This window comes from Barbatula barbatula (genome assembly GCF_947034865.1).
Source record: "Barbatula barbatula genome assembly, chromosome: 8".
NCBI lineage: Eukaryota > Metazoa > Chordata > Actinopteri > Cypriniformes > Nemacheilidae > Barbatula > Barbatula barbatula.
The window spans coordinates 13852278-13877203 of record NC_136771.1 but is presented as its reverse complement, the minus strand read 5'-3'; the positions used below and the strand labels follow the sequence as shown (position 1 = coordinate 13877203).

Below are 24926 nucleotides of genomic sequence, written 5' to 3'. Positions count from 1 at the left end.
TGAGAATGAACTCAAGAAGATAATTTTGCAAAGTAATGCAAAAAACGTAACATCCATTCATAATAGTTTATTATGAGAAAGGGGAAAATGTCACAGGTACTATCATCTTTGAAGAGGTATTTCTCGAAAAATCGCCAAAGAGATGAAAAATCAGTTCGGCTATTTCTGTGCAGCTCGATCCAAAGATCTTAAGAGCGGAGCTTTGAAACAAATAAACCACAATTGTCAAATGAGCAGCGGAATTTTTTTTATCTCATAAGCTTTACAATAAGTTATGAGCCGAATGTTGGAAAATGACAAACGAGACATCAATGGTATAAGCAAGGACCACGAGAAACAATAAGATTCAGAAACATTTCAGACAAGGCATTCAGGTGTTAGGAGTTATGACTAGTTAAAAAATGGCGGACTGGCCGATCATCCTATCGTCATAATCATATGATCTGGCGTGACCTGAGGAATCCGTAGTTACAGAGATCACAAATTTCTGTCAAACATATAAAAATATGGTGCAAAAACAGCAAATTTTCAAATCTCACGACCCATAGGTAGCGATGTTATCAAATTTGGCAGAGACCCCCAGTCCGAGGTGTCGATGATACGTGACATGTTTCGTATAGATGGATCAAAGATTGGAAAAGTGGATGATATGTGCCGAGTAGAATTTCTGTAGATTAAAAAGAAAATTTGAACAGATGGTGGCGCTATACAGTGAGTTTTAGGGCACCCATAATTGGTCACATGACTGTTGAGGACCACCACTACAAGTGTACCAAATGTCATTATTTTCCTACATACGGTTCATAGGGCTACCATTGACTCCATTGGGAAAGTTTCACAGATACACTAGGCTCTCTAATCACTTACAAGCTTCCCTTCACCAGAGTTCTAATCATCACCACCTGCTCATCATTAGCACTGTCATCAACGCCACTACAAAAGACTCACACGCAGTCAGCATCTGGTCTCGCTTTGAAACCGACTCATTAAATGTATACTTACCCGATTGACTTGCCTGAAGTTTCCAAGTTCTCCAAACCTTCCAAGATCTCCATACTCTTCATGATCTCACGATCCACGAACAGCTCCGGATTCCTCTGCCCACGTCCACGATATCCTGAACAAACAAGAACAGTATCAATACCAGTTTACTCTCATCAGTCAATATCTCATGCAAATTGCTTACCTGTTGTTCTCTAGTGTGTTCAATAAACATTGTTGGAGTCTTACCTCTCACCGTCTTAGTGGTTCTGTTACAGAAGACCAAACTGCTTCATGATGACTGCTCCTGACCCCTTTCAGAAGAACTTGGACACACTCAAAGGGGTTTAACACCGGCAACCAGCACAAACTGTCAGACATTCAACATCCATACTTCACTTTCTGGTTCTGCCGGTCCCATGGTCCCTCCAGCTCCCTTCTCTGGTCTGACAGGGAATTATAATGGGTTCCTACACAAGTGCACCTTGTATATTCAGAATAACTCTCATTGTTTCTGCACAGCAGCTGCTAAAATCTCGTTTGTCATCTTGTTACTCACCGGGAATGCTCACCAATGGGCGTATTCCATCTGGGCACAAGCTGGCCCCCTGGTGCAGTCGGTATCAATGTTCCTGCAGTACTTCCAGTGCTCAATTATATGCTTTACGGCAAGGAAATATGTCTGTCCATGACTTTGCCATCAGGTTCCACACAATGGCCACAGCTAGTGGTTGGAATGAACCAGTTTAACTCACCACCAACCGCCATGGGCTTCAATCAAGACTCCAATTCCATCTAGCAAGTTGTGAAGATGCTAATAGAATTGGAGAACTTCATAAAGCTTTCCATCCAGCTCTTGGACGACCTACAAATGTGCCATTAACTCCGCCAAAACCTACCCCGTCAGCAGAGCGGCAGATTCATTCCCGGCGCCCTCTGCCGGAAGGAGAGCACTCCTGTCCACTACCAAGTACAGTCAATTCTAGGAAGACCCCTGAGTAAACGGACAGTAAAATTCCAAGTGGGCCGTGTCCGGTTACAGATTGGTGCATGTCACGAAGAGGAGATAAATATTCTAGTGCTGGAGCAGGCTATCACCGACATCATCTTCGGTCCCCTGTGGCTTATCCAGCACCAACCAGAAATCTGTTGGAAAACCGGAGAAATTCTCAAATGGGATGAGAACTGTTCCCCATCCTGTTTCCCAACCCTGGCTGCTTTCCAACTCAAGACATCCACTCCAGTCGATCTTGATTTTTGCCCAGCCTGGGCGACCCAACTACCCCCTCACCAACCATGGGACTGCGCCATCGATTTAAAGGTGGGTGAGCCAGTGCCCCATGGAAAGATTTATTCACTTTTTTACTTCCCAAACAGAGTGCCATGGAGGAGTATATCACAGAAGCCCTATAGCAAGGCTTCATCCGACCTTCTAGTTCCCCTGCCGCCTTGAGCTTGTTCTTCGTGGCCAAGAAGGGGGGGGGGGTTAAGGCCTTGCATAGATTACCGAGCTCTCAACCATATCACAGAACATATGCAAGAACAGATTTACTTATTCAGTAATTGTCCACTGGCATACAATTGGTTTGACTGTGGACGTTCGATAGTCATGAATTTAGGGACCGTCTCCAAAGTTACATACACATTAATATTCTAACTTCAATAGCATTTACAGGGAATGACTTACAGTCACAAAACCAGCTGTACGACGTTCATTTGAGTCTCAGCTATATTGCACACCAACTGTATTTCGTTTGCCCATGGTTGCCCATACATAATATGTATTTTTTGTGTCCTCACATTTACAGAATAATTGATGTGTTTTAATGCTTAGCTTTCACGAGTAAACTATATTTATCATGTTTTATTTTGGTTACTCACTCATTTGATTAGTAAAAAGCTAGATGGTTCCAGAGCCAGGTGTTACTTTAGGTAAAGGTGCAAAAGTGCGCCGGTGTGGATGGCTTGCCGTTTGGTCTCTGCTATGTCCTATCTGTGTTTTTATGTGTATAAGTCATGTGGAATCTCTTACTTATGATCGCCGCTCGCTGCTGAAGGGAAACTTGGGAATGTTCGCAAAAAAGCATACAAAGGAAAAATCTAGAAGATGTTCTGAAGGTTCTTCGTTGTTGGCCGTACGTCACCACACCGCATAAACATCGGAGAAGACGGGGGAGACGCGGAGGTGTGGTTGTGAGAGTAAAGCAATATCCAGGCTCTAGCACACCACCCAGTGCGTGTTTTGCTGCCCGTATTAAGGACTCCGCTCACTTCTTGTTCGGTTCCCTGAATATTATTTCAATTATGCCCCTCGGACTACTGGAAGGGGTGAAGGACTGGCATTTATTTTCACGAACAATACCTACAGCCAATACCTTCTACCACATACACTTGCTTTGAAACTCAACTATTGCTGCTGGAAGACCACAAGCCTACAATGCCAGCTCTGATATATCAGCCAACACACTCAGTTGGTGGGTTTATGATGGATTTTGTAGAGTTTGTTGGGGTATTTATAACTGCATTTGATTATTTTGTTTTATTTGGTGATTTTAATGTGCACACCTGTTGTCCCTCGAAACAGCTAACTACAGATTCCTAACCACTTGACTCTTTTAACCTGCAGCAATGGGTTCAGAGCCCTACACACATCTAAGGCCATACCCTAGACTTAACATTGTCCTATGGCCTAGATATAACTGATGTTGTGGTGGTGGAATCACTAATCTCTGACCATTTTCCCATCATGTTTCAAATGTGCCTCCCGTAGATTCTCCTGTCCAAACTTCATACAAACAGGCTTTCTGCATTCACATTTCTGCGAAGAGTTAAAAGAACTTTATCTGACCAAAATGCGGAAGATCACTTAAACTCTCTTATGAATGTGTGGACTGATGTTTAGATACATGAGCCCCCTGCAAACTTATTAAGCCCAAAGCCACATTTTTATTCAAATGTTCATTATATCATGGCTATCATAGATCATGCAATAATCAATGGTGAAACAAATAAATTTCAAAGGTGAAAAAAATGAAAATTAATATGGTAGTTTTAGCCCTGTGTTGTGCACTAGAAGGGGTTTCAATAGATGCATAAAAGGGTTAAGTGGGAGGGGATGGATCTGCAGCGAGGACCACCTCCCCATTATGGTTGATCTGAAACTATGCCATTAAAACCCATGCATAAGCAATTACATGGCTTTTTGTTATCCGTCCATTCTATAGATCTCCAAGCGTGAAAGAAAATGAATGGATCATTTACTAACCCTCTGGCACTTGGTTCCCAGTAAGGAGCATATAATCCAGAGAAAGCAGGGACAAAATAACAGCCATATGATGTACCAACATCAGCAGCTAATTTCTCTGTAATGAAATGAGGAATATTTTAACAAAAAACTTTAAATCGATATTAAATGTGTTAAACTGGACTTTATTGTATTTGACTCTTACACACACCCAGTTCTGTGGAGGTTTGAATGATTCCAAGGTTATCCTTTAGCCAACGCACTACTGCTCCTGCAATGGCAACAGAACCCTGGAAAAGAGCAAATCACATAGCATTGGAAGAAACGCAGCTATGACGTCATAGCATTTTACGAGAAAACCAGCAGTATATGTGACCTGTGCTGGCGTATTGAGACAAAAGCAGCAAATCTATAAAAAGTACATTCTCTATTAACCTTAAACATAATCAGAGCTGGGTAGATTACTGGGTAGATTTTACCGATTGCAGATTACATGACAACATTTGTAGTCTCTTAGTCTCTTACACATTTTTGGAAACGTAATATTACTACTTTTGGATTACATTTAGAATACTTTTGACTGAAATCTTACTTGATGTTACATATATTGATGCAGGAATATGTTGTACTTATCTTGACAGGTACAACAAGGAAAAATATTCCATTCTCTATCACCACCATAGCCTCAACCTCTTTTTATAGCACAGTATGGACAAATACTAACACTCATATAACTTGTTGTCAGTGTTTACTAATAGTAATAATGAATAGTTTCCCCATGTGTTTCCTTAAAAATGTAAGGGTGTGTCAAGATATCGTACCACAAATTCTTGCAAGATTAAAATGTGACCAGATTTCTCGTCAAGGTCTCGTGATATCAGCATGTAGGAGTTTGAAGTTGAAATTAAAATTGAAGATGCCCTTCCACTTTTAAACCATATTCAATTTTTTTTAAAACAGACGAAAAATTCCATCAATTTTAAGACAAATTATAAAAATGCACCTACTGCATTTTGTGATTTTCAATTTAATAACAGACTATTCTTAAAATAGTGTAAAAATCTTTACACTTGTTTAAACGTCTTTTTCTCGTGAACCCAATCTTGTGTCTCGTCTCATCTCGTGGGATAAGTGTCTCGTCATACCCCCTAGTGTCTATACATCTAGCCATAAACTAAGTGCCGCTCCATTTTGCATCTAAGTGCGATTCTTAACCCCTCCCCTGTCTGCCGGAAAAAACTAGAAGAATCACAAACATATATAAGGGGTGAGTATGTTTATTATAAAAAAAAATAATTAAAAATTAATTTTTTGAGGGGGAAACCACTGAACTGAAGAATTTACTGCCATTCTGTGAATAATATGTAATCATGTAATCCATAAAAAAGTAACTGTATACTAATTACGAGTAGTTAAAAATGTAGTTTACTCTAATTACAAGAAATTGATTTATGAAATCCGATTAAGTAATCCAGATTACATGTAATTCTTTACAACCCAGATCTGAAAATTATCTATAATTTGTTGGAATCGGACCAAAAATTGCTGCAAAGTCAATAAAAAAAGTTCCCAAACAAAATCAGTTCAACCGTGCCTTAAAATCTCTGGTAATACCAATAGATTTGGCACACACCCATTCATGATGCAGGATGGCTGTTCACCTTATCCTAAACCTAAACTTTTTGATAAAAACTAATTGTAAGTCTTGAATCAATTTTATTGAAAATAAATTCCTTTATGATCTGTAAGGTAATAGAAAAAGGTTAAAGAGTGTTGTCAGCAGGAAGTGGATTAGAACCCACGTCTCCTCAGTATGAGGACAATGATAGGTCATGTGTCAATTTTTAGTCAATGTATTTTGCATCACACTGCGCACACTGTTCGAGCAGACACCATAGGTCATCAGCGCAGTCAACATTCGCTGCACACTGGGAAAATGGCAAGTAAACAGTTGCAATCTAACTTTCCCCTTGTTAAATGTGTGCAAGTTAGGACGAACAAATAAAGACCATCTTAAAAACTGCCACGACTAAAAACATCTAATCAGCAAAGAGATGAAACAACAGTAGTGCAGAAACGCAGAGCAGGTAAATGGACACACAACAGTAAACAGAATGCAGCAATAATAAAGCATTTGTATCAGTCAGTCCGTTTACTGTTTGCTATAGGACTCCAACCTAGCAAAAATTTAAATAAGAGTTAAGTTTACTCTGCTGGGAGTTTATTTGAATCCGCACGTTTAGAGAGTTAAAGTAATCCTGAAGCAGATGTAAAGTTAATGAGATAATTAATTTGATTAATGAAGTGATGATTGAGCCATTAATGTTGAACACCTGCTGATATCAAACACAATCACTGAAGAAAACATGAAAAATAAGACGTTACCCTAATAGTGTTTAGTGTTTCCTTTAGTTAGGCTCTCATCCTTAATTTCGTATTTAAAATATCTTTGGTTAGCTGTAATAGTGTGTTTCTGAAGCACATGTATAACAGCCAAACAAAAGCATATTATCTTGTATTATAGCTAATGTTTTCTGCCGAATAAAGGAAACTTGTACATTTTAAGACTTAAGGATAGAAGTAATTCTGGTATGAATGGCATTGAAAGGCTAATTAAGTAAGTAACTTTGTTTTCTGTTTATTTTAAGGTAAGAGACGACATTCAAATGTCACAAACAGGCATTTGGTTTTATCATTTGAAAATATAATGTCATAATATGTTGTATATATAATAAAAGACGAAAAGAAAAAAAGAAAGCCTGCAAAAAATGCATGTTTAAACAAAAAGTTATCTGACAGACTTCGAGAGTTTTGCATCTGAATTATTCATATGGAATAGACAACATGACAGGATTGAAAGCCAAATACAATTTATGGTTAAAATGGATTCCACTCTCAGCACAGGGCTTCTATGTTTTTCATTGAGCCCTGTTCCTGAGCGGCATTTACAAATCCTTATTCTTTAAAATATAAGTCACACGTAACAAACCCTCAGCGCACTCAGTCTGTTGCAGGATTAGGCCTAACGAAATTATGCAAAACTAGTCTCTAAAAATATTAGGCAATATACTATTATATATTTGTAATTTTTTTTCTTTTGACAAAAAGTTGACTACGTTATTTGGCAATATAGCCTACACTGTTAAGACTTAATTGTATTTTTGCGGTATGTCACTGGCAGCACTATTGCCAGTGACATACTGTAAGTGCCGCTTTACAGTATCTTAACTTTATGTGTACCTTAGAGTAATACTGTATGACTTTACTGCAACTTCTCTTTACAGTATAAAATCCATACTGTAATGTTTTTATACAGTTTTATACCCTTACCACAATTTGGCTCCACAGTGTTATAACTCTACAGTAACTTTACTGCAATTATAACTTGCTGAATTGCATTGTAAAATGCATTCCTTCATAATCATTGTATTTCATATCGTTTAAAATATGTGCCACTAGCAGTGCAAAATCTCTATGATTAGTTGACATTTTACATGAATACTTTTACATTTTATAAATTCAAATAAAGTGAGATAAGTCCATGTACAACAGTAATATTTTTATTCAGTACATTATAATTAATACATAATCCATTAATAATGGCTTTCAGAACAATGTGATACACCGGTGCCTGATGACCACTGATGAAACCATAACAATATAACAGTATCTTTCAGAATAATCTAACAATAAGTTGAACACTGCAAATGCAGCCAATACTGGTTTAAAATATTTTATAACAAAACACACCATGGTGATGTTAATGAGCCTACAGGCACAAACCTTAAAAGATCAATTTTAGGCTTGTCTCTGTTCTGGCGTTCAACTGGCACCGGTAAATTGCTAGACAGATTATCTAAAGAAAAAACAAAAAGAAAATGTGTGAGAAATGGTCATGGATTTTCTCTCATTTAAACTGTCGAGGAACAGACAGGCATAAAATACAACAATCAAAATATTATATAATTTTATTCAAACCACCAACTTTATACAGTTTATACAATTAGTTGGACTATGACCAAACTTGTTTAACTCTTTAAATCAGAAAAAAACATAGCATATTTTCCTTTTGTTAATGTTTTTTACCATTTCACACAGACAACATAAAAATAATTATGTGTGGAAAATAAAGTCTTACAGAGATGTTGTAAACATGACTACAACAGCACGGCATGGCATACAGGTTATATACAAATTCAAAAAACATGTGAATATTGAGGTAGGTTGAAGTAGATGTGTATGTGAGTGAATGAGTGGTTCTGGATAGAAACAATACAGGAATAGTCACTTGTTACAATCTAGCTCAACCTCAATGCCAAACATATTCAGAAGTTATTACACAAACAAAGGAATTCAACATTATTTACAGGGTTTTTATAGCACCTGTAGCATTTTTTACCGAGCTCAATAAACAGGTGCTCGATATAACGGTAGCGGCTACTTTGCTAATAAGCTTATATCAAGTGATACATGGTAACTATAGAACTCACAAACTTACATAAAGAAAACAAGACTTACATTTGTTTTAGACGCACTCTGGCTTAAACAGCAACTAAAGGAAAAAAACTGTCAGCTGTCAATTGCAGCACACAGCTCGAGTCTAGAAATGGACAACTGGTTTCGGGTGCTACCCTAAATCAGGCCATTAAGAATGTCAGCTGTAATCTTCCTTTGTCATCCTGTGTTCTCAGATATGAGACTGCACCATACGCCCTCTCAGAGGTGTAGCATAACACAATGATAACAGAATCATTGTCCATCTCTGGCGTCACATAACACCTAGGGACGGTAATAGGGGAAAGAGATTTGAGCTACAGGTTCAGGTTGTGCATAGTGGGAGTTCGGTACTCAAAAGGACGTGAGAATATCCGAGAATATCAGTCACCCAGTGCCAATTGAGACCCAAGGGGGATTCTGAGGCTTCAGTTTCTTTGTGTGACAACCAAAGTTCTGTACTGGTTGACTGCCTAATTTCGAATCATCAGCTGGCAGCTTCCTGAGGCGACCGATGATTCATTAAAATTCATCCCTTTGTACTCGAAAGAGCAGTTGGAGACCCGTCGATTCTTGCCATTGTGGGTGAACCTATGATGAGGGATGAACCAACATGCATTGCTCTTCAGTACCTCATCAGGATCCAGCTTGACCACATATCCTTCCTTCATAAGCCTGTTGAGTTCAGCTGAGTAGGCAACTGAGCGCTCCGGGTCTCTCAAGAGATGTTTCTCAGTTTTCTGCAGGTTTGGTATGACCGCTTCTGTGGAGGCATTAAGGCAACTCATGCCTGGCTTGCGCAACAGGGGGGTAGCATACCTTTGGACACCATCTATGGTGGTTCTGACAGTCAGTAGCTCAAGGGCTTCTTGATTCTCTCTGGAGCGGGTGACTGATTTCTCATTACGGTAAGGACATGTGTCCAGTTCCCACAACTTTGACAGGTTTCTCATCAGCTCTTCCTGTTGGAATGTCACTTTAGTAAAAAGGATCTGGCGATGGTCCAGGGAATTCAGCAGGAGCTTAGCATGGCCATGGAGTGTCCAGCCTAGTCTTGTCTTGATGGCAGCCTGTCCACCAGGGGGTCCTTGACATACAGGCTCAGTCGGAGTGATTTAATGAGGTTGGTCCACACCAATCAGCAGAAGTTGGTGGACCTTGAATGCGGCGGTGGGCATAACTCCATTGCAGCATTGCCGCGGACCGCCCAGGCCCTGTCACCCTCACCAAACCTGTCTCCTATGGGCGTCGCCAGACAGTCCCATAGCAGATCCACGCCACGGCGTGCAGAGGATGATATTTCGGTTGCAAATTTGGGTGGCGATCTCCTGACATCAGACGCCAAGGGGTCCCTGCAGCTCCCGGCTATGGCCTGTCGAGCCCAGGATGAGACCGACGTGGAGATGTCAGTCGTGCTTGCCCAGAGCGCCGTGAGCATCGGGCATTGCCTTCCCCACAGTTCACGGCTGGATTCCTGGTACCTGGATACCGCCCCGGTGCCAGTTTCCTGATAGTGTTTCAAGTTATGGGAATCGTTATCTACATGGATGTTAAAGTCACCAACGACAAGGACTGTGTGTGCGGCTAGTACAAGTTCTGATAATAACCAAATTATTTAATAAAATGGGTGTGGTGCCCTGGAGACCAATATACAATAGCCAGAATACATTTTAACAATGTTTTATCCTTAGTATTAGGTGTTGATACATGAAGTACCATGACTTCAAAATTATTTTAATTAGAGTTAGACTTCTGGGAAATACTAAAAAAGTTATTGTAAAGTGCAGCCTCAGGCATCTTGGTGGATGTTGACTGCAAACCCAAAAAGCAAAGCCTCTCAGATATTGTAAGTACTTTTTACCTCTTTCTGAAGTAGGCTACCCCAATAAACAGAAGAATGGTAATGATGGCAACCTGGTAGTTGTATATACCTCTGCTTTCACAGTCCATGTCATAGAGCTGAGTCTTTTGTTCCATTTAGGATTCCTGTTTTGGAAAACAAAAAATTAGGCACAATAACACATTGTTATAGTTATAACGTGACTTTTTAAATATTAGAATAATTGTTGGGGATTGCCCCACTGGAGCAATATTATCCCACTGAAGGCCAGTTTTGGATATTACCCACTCAGATGATTATTTTCCTTTTATGCAGCATATTGACCACATACAATTGTGAGCATCTGATGTAGTTTCTGTAAACAATACAACATTGTACAAATTAATAAACAGTTTGAACACCACTAGTAAAGTATAAATATGTAACGTCATATAAATGTATAAATACAGCAGCATAATACCAAGAAATCACATTGTGCTAGTGATATGGACCTGTACTCACGATAGCTTATTTTATCAAATGTAGCAGCAGATTACCAAAATAAAGTGGTAGCAGCAGGGTACCAAAACCCTGATAAAACATGTAAGTAAGCAATGTCTGAATGATTTTGTGGTTGTCTTAAACATATATGCATGATTTATTATCTCATGGTTAACTGCTACAGAGACATTAGAGCCACCGTAGAATAAATATGAAGGTAAATCAGTAGCAAAATTTGAGAGCATGTAGATTTTAATTTGTGAACTTGTAAAGTATGTAAATTAAATGGTACACTCACAGCCCCAATGTGAAAACTTGTTGAATGTTGAGATTTGGACTCATGGACAGAACTCACAAATCTGTCTTCCCAATTTAAAGTTGCAGAAAAATAGTAACAAATGTGTAAACTGGCATTTACAAAATACATCGGCATATACAAATGTGTTGCACATATTTGAATTGCAACCATAAATAGGCATCTACAACCTCTGAAATCTGTCACTGCAGTTTCGAATCTTCCCGCCTTGACTTTTGCTACTACTTTCGCGATAAACCGTTGCAAAACTAACTTGTGCACTTGAAAGCTCAGAGGCGAGAGAAAGAGCGGCATTTGATGATGTCATGTGTCTGAGCCACACCGCCCCCTAACGGCAGGAAAATCACAATGAAAGGAGGTTTTTTATATCACTGATACAGAACATTCAACTTCAGTTTTTTATTTTACAAGTGATCAAAATGGGTCTTTGAGTGAACATTTTAGAGTACAGGTACAAATATTTATTTTTCAAGTTCACAAATTAAAATCTTTTAAAATAAAAAAAAAGATTAACCTTCATAAATAAAGAAGCACTTGCTGAGGTGAGGCTGTGTTGGGCGGGGTAGATGAGCTCTGAGCGCCCGGTGACCGCCTGGAGTTCATACCATATAATTAACCGACTGCAAATTTGAACTTTAAAAACATACATTCTCGCCTAAAATTTTTATTTTTTCTGACAAAAAAAAGTAAAACTTGGGAAATATCTCTCCTCAGCAGCAACGTTAATATATAATTCAAAATGTAACCTAGCAAAACTAAACGTACACTGGATTTATTAATGTTTCGCTAGGTATTTTACAGAAAAGCAGCTCTTACCTTCTGCCAGCCGCTCACTCCCACATGTGTCGCTTTCAGTCAGTCAGACCAACCGTCGTGCTCAGGCCAGGATTGCTAGCTCCATGGTTTTTACACCAAAATACGCTTAGGCAGTAGTAAGTTCAAATTTGGCTTCAGGCTTGCATGCTTTAGTTTCCTCTTTCTTAAACGATTTTCAATTACACTTGTTTCCATATGCAAAACTTTAAGTGACACATTTTTTTTATATCTTCACTGATAAAAGTAAGTCTTCAAATACAGTAGCACTACTGCTGTTGTGTCAACAGTAGAGTACTGCAAATTCCCAAAATGCAGTATGTCACTGTAAATTACAATGTTACATAAAAATACCCATAATGCAAGGCATATTACAGTAATTAACTATTTTTAATGAGGGGAAAACAAATTCGTTCCCCTTCAGTGTTTTCTTTCTCCGAATACCTTTTATTGCAATATTAATATACCTTATGTTAGGGCTGCATGGTTATAGCAGCCATTATTGTTTATACACTGCTCAAAAAAAAAATGGAACACCTGATCATCACAGCTCAACACCAAGTCAGTTAACCCTCAGGACTATCAATCAACCCGGTAAGTAAGCATAAGTGATTGTGAACCATTTTCACTTGTTTTGGTGCAAATAAAAGTGACAACAGGTACACTGGAGAGGCAACAACAAGGATGGTCTGGGGAGGAACATTCTCAGAGGGTCTTACAGACCTCCACGTGCTATGAAGTATTGGGATGAAATTTTTAACTCTGTCAGATCTTTTGCTGGTGCAGTGCAGAGCCCTCCTGGTGCATGATAATACCCGACCTTATGTGGCCAGAGTCTCTAAGCTGTTTCTGGATAATGAAGGCATTGATGACATTGACTGGCCCCTCACGTTCCCCAGACCTATATCCAGTTGAGAATACTTTTTATATATCTGTTATTTGTGACCGCTATAAATGGTTGCGCATCTGTGAAAGGATAAAAACGTGCAAAAGTGGGCCACTTACGCATCCATTATCCAAGCACAATAAACGCATCATTCAATGAACTAGTGTCCTTTTTAGTCATCTAACTGTCTCTTAAATGTAATGTACCGCAGCCGAGTGCGCAGTTTGGGAACCCCAAGAGCTGTAGTTGACAATCGCAGCACAGTAACCAATGGACGGACCTGAAGGGCATGTGCTCGCCCACTGTTATCATATTGAGGAGTTATCATATAATTATTTTTCGTAATTAAAGTATTGTTTTTCATAGATTTGACATTTTGCTTTTTACCATGGTTAATTTTCCTGAGGTAGAAAAAGTATTGTCAATTTTAGCACAAATAGCAGTTACAAGAAAACCATAACCGTTTTACCAACACATATAGAGCCTATTCATGATTAACGTTCAAAATAAAAACATCTTAACTACAACAGAATAAAAATCAACGTCATTACTGACCCATCCTGCATCAGAAGTGGACATTGAACTTGATCTTGTACATGCAAAATGTATTCGTCTGATGGGTGAAACATGTGATTGTAGACCCGATGTGGTGCATGATGTAAAAGGGTTGTGCCTATTCTCTTAATGAGCCATGGGTATGTTTTGGGCATAACGTGCAGTAAATCAATCAGAGTATTATCTCCCATTCCCTTCAAAAGCCAGTTGCACTGGCGCCATATGGCGGATTCACTATTTACATGGCGGAATTTGCAAGAACAACTGAACGCTTCTCCGGAGAGGAAACGCGTCTGCTCATTTGCAAAGTTAATACAAGCAGAATTCAGGAAAGGTTAGATTTTTATCCCATGTACACAATAATATTTTACATTGTAATCTATGTATTTGTAATATTTGCCATTATTGTGCGCTGCTGCAAGTCCCTCTGTGTATGTGCGCACCAGCCCAAGGTGCATATTACTAAAGCGCTCTTTAAACATGGAATCCGTCATGTTGTGACGGTAAACCTAAATGTAAACACTGAACTACAGAGCGTGTTTCAAAAATATGTTATCCCCCCCTGCAAAAATTGAAAACGTGACAACATCTTTGTCCTGTGTCAGCCACCGCAGTGCTTCGAATCGGAAGGGGTGATTTGTGGAATGAACCGTTTGGTTGCAATTCGCAACCTTACCAACTACTGACTGGACCTTTAAAGTAATTTTATACAAAAAGGTTATACAATTCGAAGAACCATGATAACATTTAATTAAAACATATAACCAGATGGATAATATCATATTACCTCTAGGGCATAGCATGCTGGTGTGTGACATCCTAATTTGTAAGCAACCGTTGTCAGAAGTCCATGGTCTGACATTACAGGCTTTAGGAAATGAAATAGAAAATGTTAGAATACAAAAAATACATACAATCACTCAAAACCCAAACAAACACTGAACTTTTGTGACATTCAGTGCTAAAACAAATATCATTTCATTTGAACAATTCTGCAGTATACTTGCTTTTCGTTGCCTTAGAATTATAGGGTTCTTTCTATCTGCGTTCTGGGTAGTTTTAAGATATTTAGCTTTAAAGTTTTTGCATTTCATAAAGCAAAAAGGATATGGGAAACAAATCTCTTACATGCATGAAAAAGACAGAGACTGTAAATGTAATATAAAAATACAATATCAACATTTTCTGAAATTTGTATATTTTTGAAACCGGTCAAATGCAGATAGAACCTTCGATTCTGAAAAAACACTTTCTGTTTAGAATTATAAGGTTCTATCTGCAAAACATTCATTAAAGCAATACATTATATTGTTTGTTAAAACATTCAATTTGTTTTTTAATATAGTGTTGTAATGTATAGAAAAGTCACATTTGAATGATTTATGAGTTTTATTTCATATTTTAGGACGCATAACTTTTTGTTTAAGTTGAGCATAAAAGGCAGTTCTAAATGTTTTATCTACAGTGCAGATGTTAATTTCAGTCAGTTATATGGTGGGTAATTCTACACATTATTGCAAAAACTATTAACTTTTCGTTGATTTAGACAGACAAAAGCTACTGTAATCTGACCTACAGTGTATCCTACAAAAGGTGGAACAGGCTAAATTCAAGAGATGACTATGGCTGAAATAACATGATAAGTTTAATTGTTGTAATGAAGACAATCTAATGCGTAGTAGTACGGGTAAAGTCTGAAGGTTGAGTGGGAATTTTTAGTCTGTTGACAAAATGCAATATGGCGCCCCTGTGGAAGACGTGTTTGCCTGCTCCGCTCTAGAATGCTGTCTTTTCTTAGTTTTTTGTTTGTTTCTTGTTTTTTCTGCTGTGTTATTTAGTTTAGGTTTTATTATGTTTGGGTGTGTTTTGCACTTGTTCTGGCATTCACAGTGGACAGCAAAGTAAGAATTTAATTGTACAGGGAAACTTTTTTCCTTATCTTTACCTCTACCGTCTACCCTATTCATAAGTCAACAACGAAGAAGAGATGAAGGTAAGTCAATACAAATATGTGAACAACTTCGTATTCAATAAAGGAACTTTAACCAAATTAAAAAAGTCTATGGAATGGTTATTTTAGTATGAAAAATATACACTTATATTATGCATATACGGTAGGTGTAACTCATAGATCTGTCTAATCAGTGCACTCGACCAAATAAATGCATATCTGCACGAATACCGTTAAACACATACGGTATACACATAACTCTCAAAATAGATCAGGTTATGACATACAAGATACAATGTTTCATGATGAATATCAAGTATTTTCACACAGAATATATTATCAAAAGTTCATACTCCAGTGGCAGCAATGACTGTTGTCACAGGACAGAGGGGAGGTCACAGGTTTGCCAACAGGGGAACCAAGTGTGAGAAAGCATCAGACGGGACTACCCAAGGAGGGGAGTCACTAAGTGTGGAGCAAGGGCTGGCCTTGGACAAAAAAGGGCCCTGGCATTTTTGCTCAGAACGGCCATCACAATCGGTCAGACACAACCAACAAGTACACCATCCCTGCGGTCTCTGTAGATATACATATCCACTGTTCCATTCCCCAAAAAACCTACAAAGCTGAGAACTAAGTGCCATGGACCAGTGTACCAGTGCAAGCGGACCAGTGTACTCACTCTCTCTTGACTGACTCCCTGGTGATAGATCTACACCTACTTGCAGTGCAAATTTTCAATTTCCTAGCGCCAACCAATGGGCAGCGCGGCACCAACCAATCCACTGCGCTGACCAATTAAAACATATACAGGTTAATTTGGCACCACTCATTTACATTTTACCCATAAACCTCTGCTATTATTAACGTAAATAGTTGAGGTAAAATGGCTAGACGCAAAAGGTACTACAATAATAAAATAAATTACCTGAACATGTAAACTGTCCGATATAATTACCAGGAGGTTGGCGTGCTCCTCAAGACTATGATATTGGAAGTCATTGAAGTTTCTGCTTTGTACAGGTCTTTCCGTAGCCTCTATAGTATAGAATCTATACATATATGCAGTTCTTCTTTTAGATTATGCATTTCATCCTGATTTCCTTTGTCTTCTGTAGGGAAAAACTGATAGACTTCAGCCGAGAACCAATGTAAATGTTTTTATGGAATGAGGGGTTTCTTTATTGTACATTTGAGTGTACGGTTTGCGCTGTTTAAATTTGTCGGCGCAGCACTGGTGGTGGCGCTAGGAAACACGTCCGTGTGCGCTGACGAGTCGGCTGCGCGGCTTGGTCCATTGAATCGCGCAGATGATATGTCAGTGTGGCGCGAGCTCTGTAATACCCCTCTGTCTCGTCCCACTTTTGGATTGTTTGGCATCCCATAGTTTGCATGATTCGCGCAAGTTGAAAAATCTGAGCTTTGGCGAAGATTCCCGCTGAGTTTACCAACCAGGAGCTTGCTCTAGTAGGGACGTGATTATGACATAGCAAGCAGAGGCAGAAATCTGAAACAACAATGAAGGACTGCGAGTCTACGTCGTTCTTCAGCCTTCCATAGCACACAATGCTTAGCTACCCTCTCAACAAAATCCATCTCCGCCATTTCGCAATTAGACAGGAGCCGCCTGACAGAAGCCCCTTCCATGACACGAATTTCATGCGTGAATGAAGCGATTAAACGCAAAATGTTCAAGCGTCTAACTACGCGCGAATAGCGCGATATACAGTGTTTGGTGTGAACACTCTATAAGACACTGATTGCAAGAAACGGAGGAGGAGGGGTGGAGCCTGTTAAGAGATGATTGTGCCAGCCCAGTGTCAGTATGGAAAATGAACCAATGGCCCGCTGTCCCTGCTTTATGGGCCGGTCGTTGGCCAATTAAAAAAAAAATATTATATTATATCGGCCCCCAAATGCGTCGGCCCACCGGGCATTTGCCTGATATGCCAGATTACCAGCCCAGCCCTGTGTGGAGCACTAGCCCAGGTACAAAGGTTCACCTCGTGAGGGAAACTCACATATACAGGGCGTGAAAATGAGCTGCTCCGCCAGGCTCGTACCCCCCAAGTGCTTAGAGATGGATGGAATGCCCATACTTCGTCCTATGGAGGAAATAGGGAGGCTGGAATAGCGTGCTTACTTGCCTGAAGAGGGGAGAGGGACTCGGCCAGCCACTGTAAGTCTCACTCAAGAACTGGTCTGACACAGGTTCGACGCCCATGCGAAAAAAAAGGCTGGACGCAGCCTAACCCGCAGCTCTGCAGATGTCTGCCAGAGAGGCACTCTGAGCCCGTGCCCACAAGGAGGCTGCACCCCGGCGGAGTGAGCGTCACTACAGTGGGCAGGGGCCTTAGATCGGCAAGCCAAGGGATGGCATCTATACGATCCAGTGCGCCAGTCTCTGTTTGGAGACTGTGGAGACTGTCCCCTGACACAGACAAAGAGCTGCTCAGAGCAAGAGCTCTGCGTTCAGTCCGAGTAGAGGCGCAGAACGCGTACTGGACACAACAGGGAAAGGGTTGGGACTTCCTCCCAGGGGGAGCGCCTGCAGGTTCCTCACCACCTAGTCCGCGGCGGGTCTAGCCCATATAGGGTACCCCAACTCTAGGCACCCGCTGGACACGGAGAGTGCGTGCTGATCCCCTACCCTCCTGATGAAGCGCCGACAGGGGAAGGGTCTTCATCATTAGAAGAAAGATTGGGTTCTCCAGGGGCTCCAACAGGGCCTTACGCAGGCCCACCAGGACCATGTTAAAGTCCAAGGAGGGTACTGATAATTACAGGGGGCATTAGCCCCCCCACGCGTCCCTTAGGAATCTGCTGATTGGGTCGCAGATTTAGATGCTCCTCTACCCTGGCTCCGCACATTATCTGTGTGGGGAGGCTCACTGGGGGGAAGATGCACTCCCGCTTGTGCCGCAGCCAGCTGTGTGCAAAAGGCATCCGTACCGAGGAGGTCTCGGTCAGGGAGTACCCAAGCAGGCAATTGGAGGTGTGCAGGGGGGCAAACAGGACCACCTGTGCCTGCTCGCACTGCTCCCAATGAGCTGGACCGCAGGGATGGCCCGCCAACTTCCGCGGAGCAACCTGCCAAGAGAGCACGTCGGCTGGCTGATCGAGATCGTCCGGGATATGAATGGCCCACAGGGACACCACCCACTGCTGACTCCAGAGGAGGTGTCGGGCGAGTTGCGACATCTGCCATGAACGAACGCCACCTGACGGTTGACATACGCTAGGGCAGCCATGCTGTCTGCAGCATGCGATTTCGCCAAATGAGGCACGGGCCTCTACATCGTAAGGCAAGCTGTCAGCAACTCCAGGCAGTTGGATTGCCACTGCCCGTCCAGCACCCCGACACTGCCTGCCCGTTGCACACCGCATCCCAATCTAGCAGGGAGGCGTCTGCCGTACCATGGCACTAAAAGGTGTATTTGCACCTATTTTACTATTACTCTTTGTATGACATATGGCTTATTGCTCCCCGAACTCTTTGTAAGTCGCTTTGGATGTAAATGTAAATCTGAAAAAGTGCTTTGATATCTGTATCATTCCATCCACTTTGACTTTGCATTTTTTGTCATAAAACGTCCAAAGATTAAGTCACTGCTGCCCAATCGATCACTTTGCCAGCAAGTAAAGAAATGTTATAGGCACATCTCTTTGAGTCAGAATCAAACTCCATCTTCTGATTTTCAAAAAGATATATCCACTTGACGGAGAAACCCATGGCAATGTTTTGCTATGCCATCAAACTTATGAGGAGGAACACGGCTTACTGTTTTTGATGTTTGAAAGGGTTCCATCGAATATGGTGGATGAGAAAGAAGTTTGCTGCTTGTGATTTGCCAAGCTGGTCCTGATATCCCTTGAGGATCTCATGCTGCTAAGCAACGTCATTTGCAGTTATGTAAGCTCAGCTGGATTCATTAGAGGCCAAGTATTCTGTAACAACAAGGCTTTGGGGTTGTTTGAATCCAAGTGCAGATGTTTAATAAAACAGAAGTGCAAAAAGTCAAAAATATACTCCACAATTATGAACAACAAAAAAGGTCAAATTCAAAATAGGCAGTCCAACCAGGTAAACAATCCAAGGGTAACCCAAGAGATAAGACAGTGAAAAAGACAGGCAAGGTCAAAAACAGTAAGCAAACAATGGCAATAGAATAACGCTCGGTTAGGCAGATAAACTGGCAATACATCGCAAGGAGTCCATGTGGCATCCAGGTTAATATGGCTGCCAAACAGGAAGTTTCTGCAGAGGGAGGGGTAAGCAGTCAATACTCAGGAGATAGCTCCCTCTGCTGGAGTGGCGTTACAGGAAACTGATGAGTTGAGGTAAGTCTCCCTCAGGTAAGTCAAAACTTTAACCATAGTATGCGCGCCTCAACTGCTATAAATGTTACTGCTTCCAAATATATAGAGACTATATGTTCCCCCGAATAATACTACAAAGTAAAAATTTTGGCAAAAGTCAGAGAAAAAATCTGATCGTGATTAAACCTGAAGACAATGTAATAAACAACCAAAACCAATTTATGAAGTTCGGCCTACTTAATATTAGATCACTAAATTCAAAGGCAGGAATTGTAAATGAAATGATCACGGACAACAGTTTTGATATACTCTGTCTTACCGAGACCTGGCTTAACCAAATGATTAATGATTATGTCTAAATGAGTGTACCCCACCAAGTTACTGTTATATGCATGAGCCACGTCCGGTTGGTCGGGGTGGCGGCGTCGCTACAATATTTAGAAACTTTCTTACTGTAACTCAGAGAACAGAGCATAAATTTAAATCATTTGAAGTGCTTGCGTTGAACATAATTATTCCTAACAAAAGTAGAAAACCATTGCTTTCTTTTACATTGGCTACGGTGTATAGACCCCCTGGTCCCTATACTGATTTTCTGAAAGAGTTTGCGGACTTCCTATCGGACCTATTGGTTAACGTTGATAAAATACTAATTGTCTGAGATTTTAATATCCACGTAGATAGCGCTAACGATGCATTAGCACTGGCTTTTACAGAACTACTATAATCTTTTGGGGTAATACAACACATTAAAGGACCCACTCATCGATTTAATCATACACTAGACCTGATTATATCTCACGGAGCCGATCTAACCAATATAGATATTATGCCTCAAAGCGACGATGTCACCGATCACTATCTTATAACGGGTACTTTGCGCACGTCAGGAATCAGCCCTTTAACTTGTTATCGACAGGGTAGAACAATCACATCCGCTACTAAAGATAGCTTCGCAAAGAGCTTGCCAGATCTGACTCCTTTAATAACCATACCAATAAAAAGAATCGCTCGATGTCATGACCAGGAAATTGGGTACTATTTTCTCTAATACATTAGAAGCTGTTGCACCTACGAAGTCAAAAAAGATTAATGAGAAAAATATTGCACCATGGTACAATAGCACCACTCGCGCCCTTAAAAGAGAAACTCGCAAACTAGAGCGCAAATGGATAAAATCGCAATTAGAAGTCTTTAAAATGGCGTGGAAAGAGAGTGCAAATTGTTATAAAAAGTTACAAAAAGCAGCAAAGGCTGAGCACCTTCGTAACCTCATAGAAACCAACAAAAACAATCCAAGGTTTCTATTTAGCACAGTCGCTAAATTAACAAATAAACAGACACCACCTGACCTGGCTATTCCGCCGCACCTCGGTAGCAATGAATTCATGAAATTTTTTACAGAGAAAATCGAAAACATTCGTGACAAAATTGTACAAACTCAACCCCAAATCTGTCCTATAAATTAGCACCAACCATCGCTCCAAAACAAAGGCTCCAGCGTTTTTCACCTATAAAACAGGAAGATTTAATTCAACTTATCGCAACTTCTAAACCTACAACTTGCTTACTAGACCCCATACCAACTAAATTATTAAAAGAGTTACTACCTGTTGCAATTGAGCCCATTTATAACATTATCAACTCGTCAATTAATCTAGGCCATGTCCCAGGACCCTTTAAGATGGCCGTCATTAAGCCTCTAATCAAGAAACCAAACTTAGATCCAAATGCACTTGGAAACTATAGACCGATTTCAAATCTCCCATACTTGTCTAAAATACTAGAAAAAGTAGTGTGCAATCAGTTGTTCATGCACGAAAAATTTCAGTCAGGCTTTAGATCGCATCATAGCACTGAAACTGCGCTCGTTAAAATTATAAACGACCTGTTTATAGCATCAGATAAAGGTAACATCTCACTCCTGGTCCTGCTTGACCGTAGTGCTGCGTTCGATACCGTAGACCATAACATACTTCTAGATCGCTTACACAATTATACCGGTATTGAGGGACAGGCACTACAATGGTTTAGATCTAACATGTCAGACAGACATCAATTTGTCCATTTAAATGGGGAATCATCCAATCTAACGCACATAAATTATGGATTACCTCGGGGATCGGTTCTGGGACCCGTGCTGTTCTCCATATACATGCTTCCCCTCGGAAACATTATTAAAAAACATGGAATTAGTTTCCATTGCTATGCAGATGATACTCGGCTATATATCTCATCAAAACCAGATGATTCCTCCCAGCTATCCAAATTGGCAGAGTGCATTTAAGATATACAACATTGGATGACCTGTAATTTCCTTCTTTTAAATTCTAATAAAACAAAAATATTAGTTATCGGACCAAAGACACGCAAACCAAATATTTCTGATTATAAACTGCAAGTTGAAGGATGTACTGTTACTCCAACAAATACAGTAAAAGATCTAGGCGTTATATTAGACAGCAACCTGTCATTTCGAAATCACATCTCAAATGTCACAAAAACAGCCTTTTTCCACCTAAGAAATGTTGCCAAGTTACAAAATATTCTGTGTGTTGCCTATGCGGACAAGCTTATTTATGCATTTATGGAGTAATGATTCAATTCCAAAACTATTCTTAATTTCATTTTAGGTAATTAGTTATTCTGCCGTGCAAATACATGAACTTTACATATTTATGGGCATTCTAAACAAGTTTGTAGAAGCATACATTGATGACATCCTCATCTACTCTCAGTCAGAAGGGGGACATTTAAGCCCTGTCCAAACTGGGACTTTAAGCCGTTGTCTCGCCTGTGAAAAATCAGCTGTATGTCAAAGCAGATAAATTTGACTTTCATGTTAAAAGTACCACATTACTGAGATACAACATTAGTCATGGGGGTGTACAGTTTGCCGTGTCAAGGATAACTGTTGTTACTGAATAGCCTCAACCTAAAACTATCAAGGAACTTTCTGGGCTTTGCTAATTTTTATTGACGATTCATTAGAAACTACAGTATGGTCGCTGGTCCCCTGATTTCATTAGTGAAAGGTAAACAATCCAAGATCCCCTGGAATGAAGAGGCGTCACGTGCCTTTGAAAAGCTGCAACTACCAGCTTCATTCTCAATATAAGATCTCTCCTTCCTTTCATGTCTCCCTACTAAAACTGGTCCACCATAATGGTGACCCCAACCATGATCCTAAAGAACCTCCACCACCATTGGTCTACGATGGGTCATTGGTATATGAATGTGGATTGCGTTTTGGACTTGGATTTAAACAGCCCCAAAGCCTCATTGTTACAATTCCCAAACCGCCACAGCCCATTCAAGTAAAGTCAAGTCAAGATCATTTACAGTATATAGCGCTTTTTACAATTTCCATTGTTACAAAGCAGCTGTACAAGAAAACATATTGACTATAAGCAAAACACAGGTCAAATGTCAGACAGAATATACATTCCTATATGCAGTGCTAATTAAATAAAACTATAAAATTCAATCGCTCTAGCGGTAAGGACATAAGGAAAGCAGACTTCTCATCTGGATCAAATTTGTTTTTTTTTGTTATATAAAAAAATTCTTGATGTATGAATCATTGGCATTGAATTCAAACTTTTGATTACTGTGGCATCCGCAATGAAAAAATTGGCTTATAGTTATAGCTGTCCATAACACTGGCTGTTTTATTCAGGATTACAAAAACCGTGATGGAGATTACAAAACCCATGACACAACCATAAAATAAATGTTTAAATGAAAATATAAATGTTTATGTAACTATGTAATAAAAAATACTACTTGTATTGTTTGATATATTATAGATCTCTGTCTTTAAATGTACCTGTATATTTTTATTTTGTTGTATATTTAAACTCTTCCTTTTGAAGAATGAGTTCGGGCTAAGGACATGTTAAATATAATGTATTTTTAGAGCATGCATTTTAAACAATTTTAACAAAATTATTCAAAATATATAGTACATTGAAAACCTTGAGTATACGCTTTCTTTCTTTTCAAATCATGTTTATGTTTAGCATGTGGTAGGAATGCCTTAAATGCATGCATATGTCTGGTGATAAAAGACAGAAACACACAATGATGGTGAGGTACTCATCTGATTGTATCGCATTGGTGGAAACAACATAGAAAGGTCATCGAGCAACACAATTCACCTCAACAAAACTGCAGTCAAGAGGTGTAACATCTTTGTCTATCCATTTTACAACACTAATCATTTATATCATTGTTCCCCAGTCATATGACTGATTATTGGGTATTGAGGCACAGAACCATGGACATAGCACTAGGCCATTATCCTGGATAATTGCTGATCCAATATCGTAAAATAATTCCCGAGAGGGAAAGTTCTAGACTATGGCTAAATTGTGCTTACAATTGGGATTATACACTGCTCAAAAAACCCTGATTATCACAGCTCAACACCAAGTCAGTTAACCCTCAGGACTATCAGTCAACCCGTTAAGTAAGCATAAGTGATTGTGAACCATTTTCACTTGTTTGGGTGCAAATAAAAGTGACAACAGGTACACTGGAGAGGCAACAACAAGGGTAGTCTGGGGAGAGTCTTACAGACCTCCACATGCTATGAAGTATTGGGATGAAATCCTCAACTCTATTGTCAGATCTTATGCTGGTGCAGCGCAGAGCCCTCCTGGTGCATGATAATACCCGACCTTATGTGGCCAGAGTCTCTAGGCTGTTTCTGGATGATGAAGGCATTGATGACATTGACTGGCCCCTCATGTTCCCCAGACCTAAACCCAGTTCATCATACAGTTGGATCTCATGTATCCAAAGCCATTAAGTAGCACCATAGACTGCCCAGGAGCTCACTTATGCTCTGATCCAGGTCTGAGAGGAGATTTCACATGAGACCATGTGCCATCTCATCAGGAGTATGCCCAGACATAGCGGGGAGTTCATACGGGCACGTAAGGCCATGCACATTACTGACTAACATTATTTTAGTTACTGTGGTAAAAAGTAGAATGAGCCAGTATTTAATTTTTTTACAGTGATTTTACTGTAATTCCTGCC

General features: G+C 40.0%; 1 protein-coding gene and 1 long non-coding RNA gene across 6 annotated transcripts in view; both read right to left on the bottom strand.

The window, feature by feature from the left end:
- LOC306898024 (glycerol kinase 3) overlaps positions 1-24926 on the bottom strand; it is a 115398-nt gene that overhangs the window by 26135 nt on the left and 64337 nt on the right. For all 3 annotated transcript variants that reach the window (XM_079463234.1, XM_079463232.1, XM_079463233.1), the window contains exons 12-14: positions 14397-14477; positions 4437-4515; positions 4247-4343 (exon numbers count right to left, since the gene is read on the bottom strand). In XM_079463234.1, the coding sequence (XP_079319360.1) occupies positions 4247-4343; positions 4437-4515; positions 14397-14477 (257 nt within the window). The remainder of the gene's footprint in view (positions 1-4246; positions 4344-4436; positions 4516-14396; positions 14478-24926) is intronic.
- LOC306898025 lies at positions 7138-14390 on the bottom strand. 3 transcript variants are annotated; one of them, XR_013787073.1, is made up of 4 exons: positions 11870-14390; positions 10848-10914; positions 10651-10705; positions 7138-10226 (listed from the first exon to the last, which is right to left on the bottom strand). It is a non-coding gene; the product is annotated as an uncharacterized lncRNA (long non-coding RNA). The 3 variants fall into 3 exon arrangements; XR_013787071.1 differs by having other exon boundaries at positions 10844-14390; XR_013787072.1 differs by having other exon boundaries at positions 10848-14390.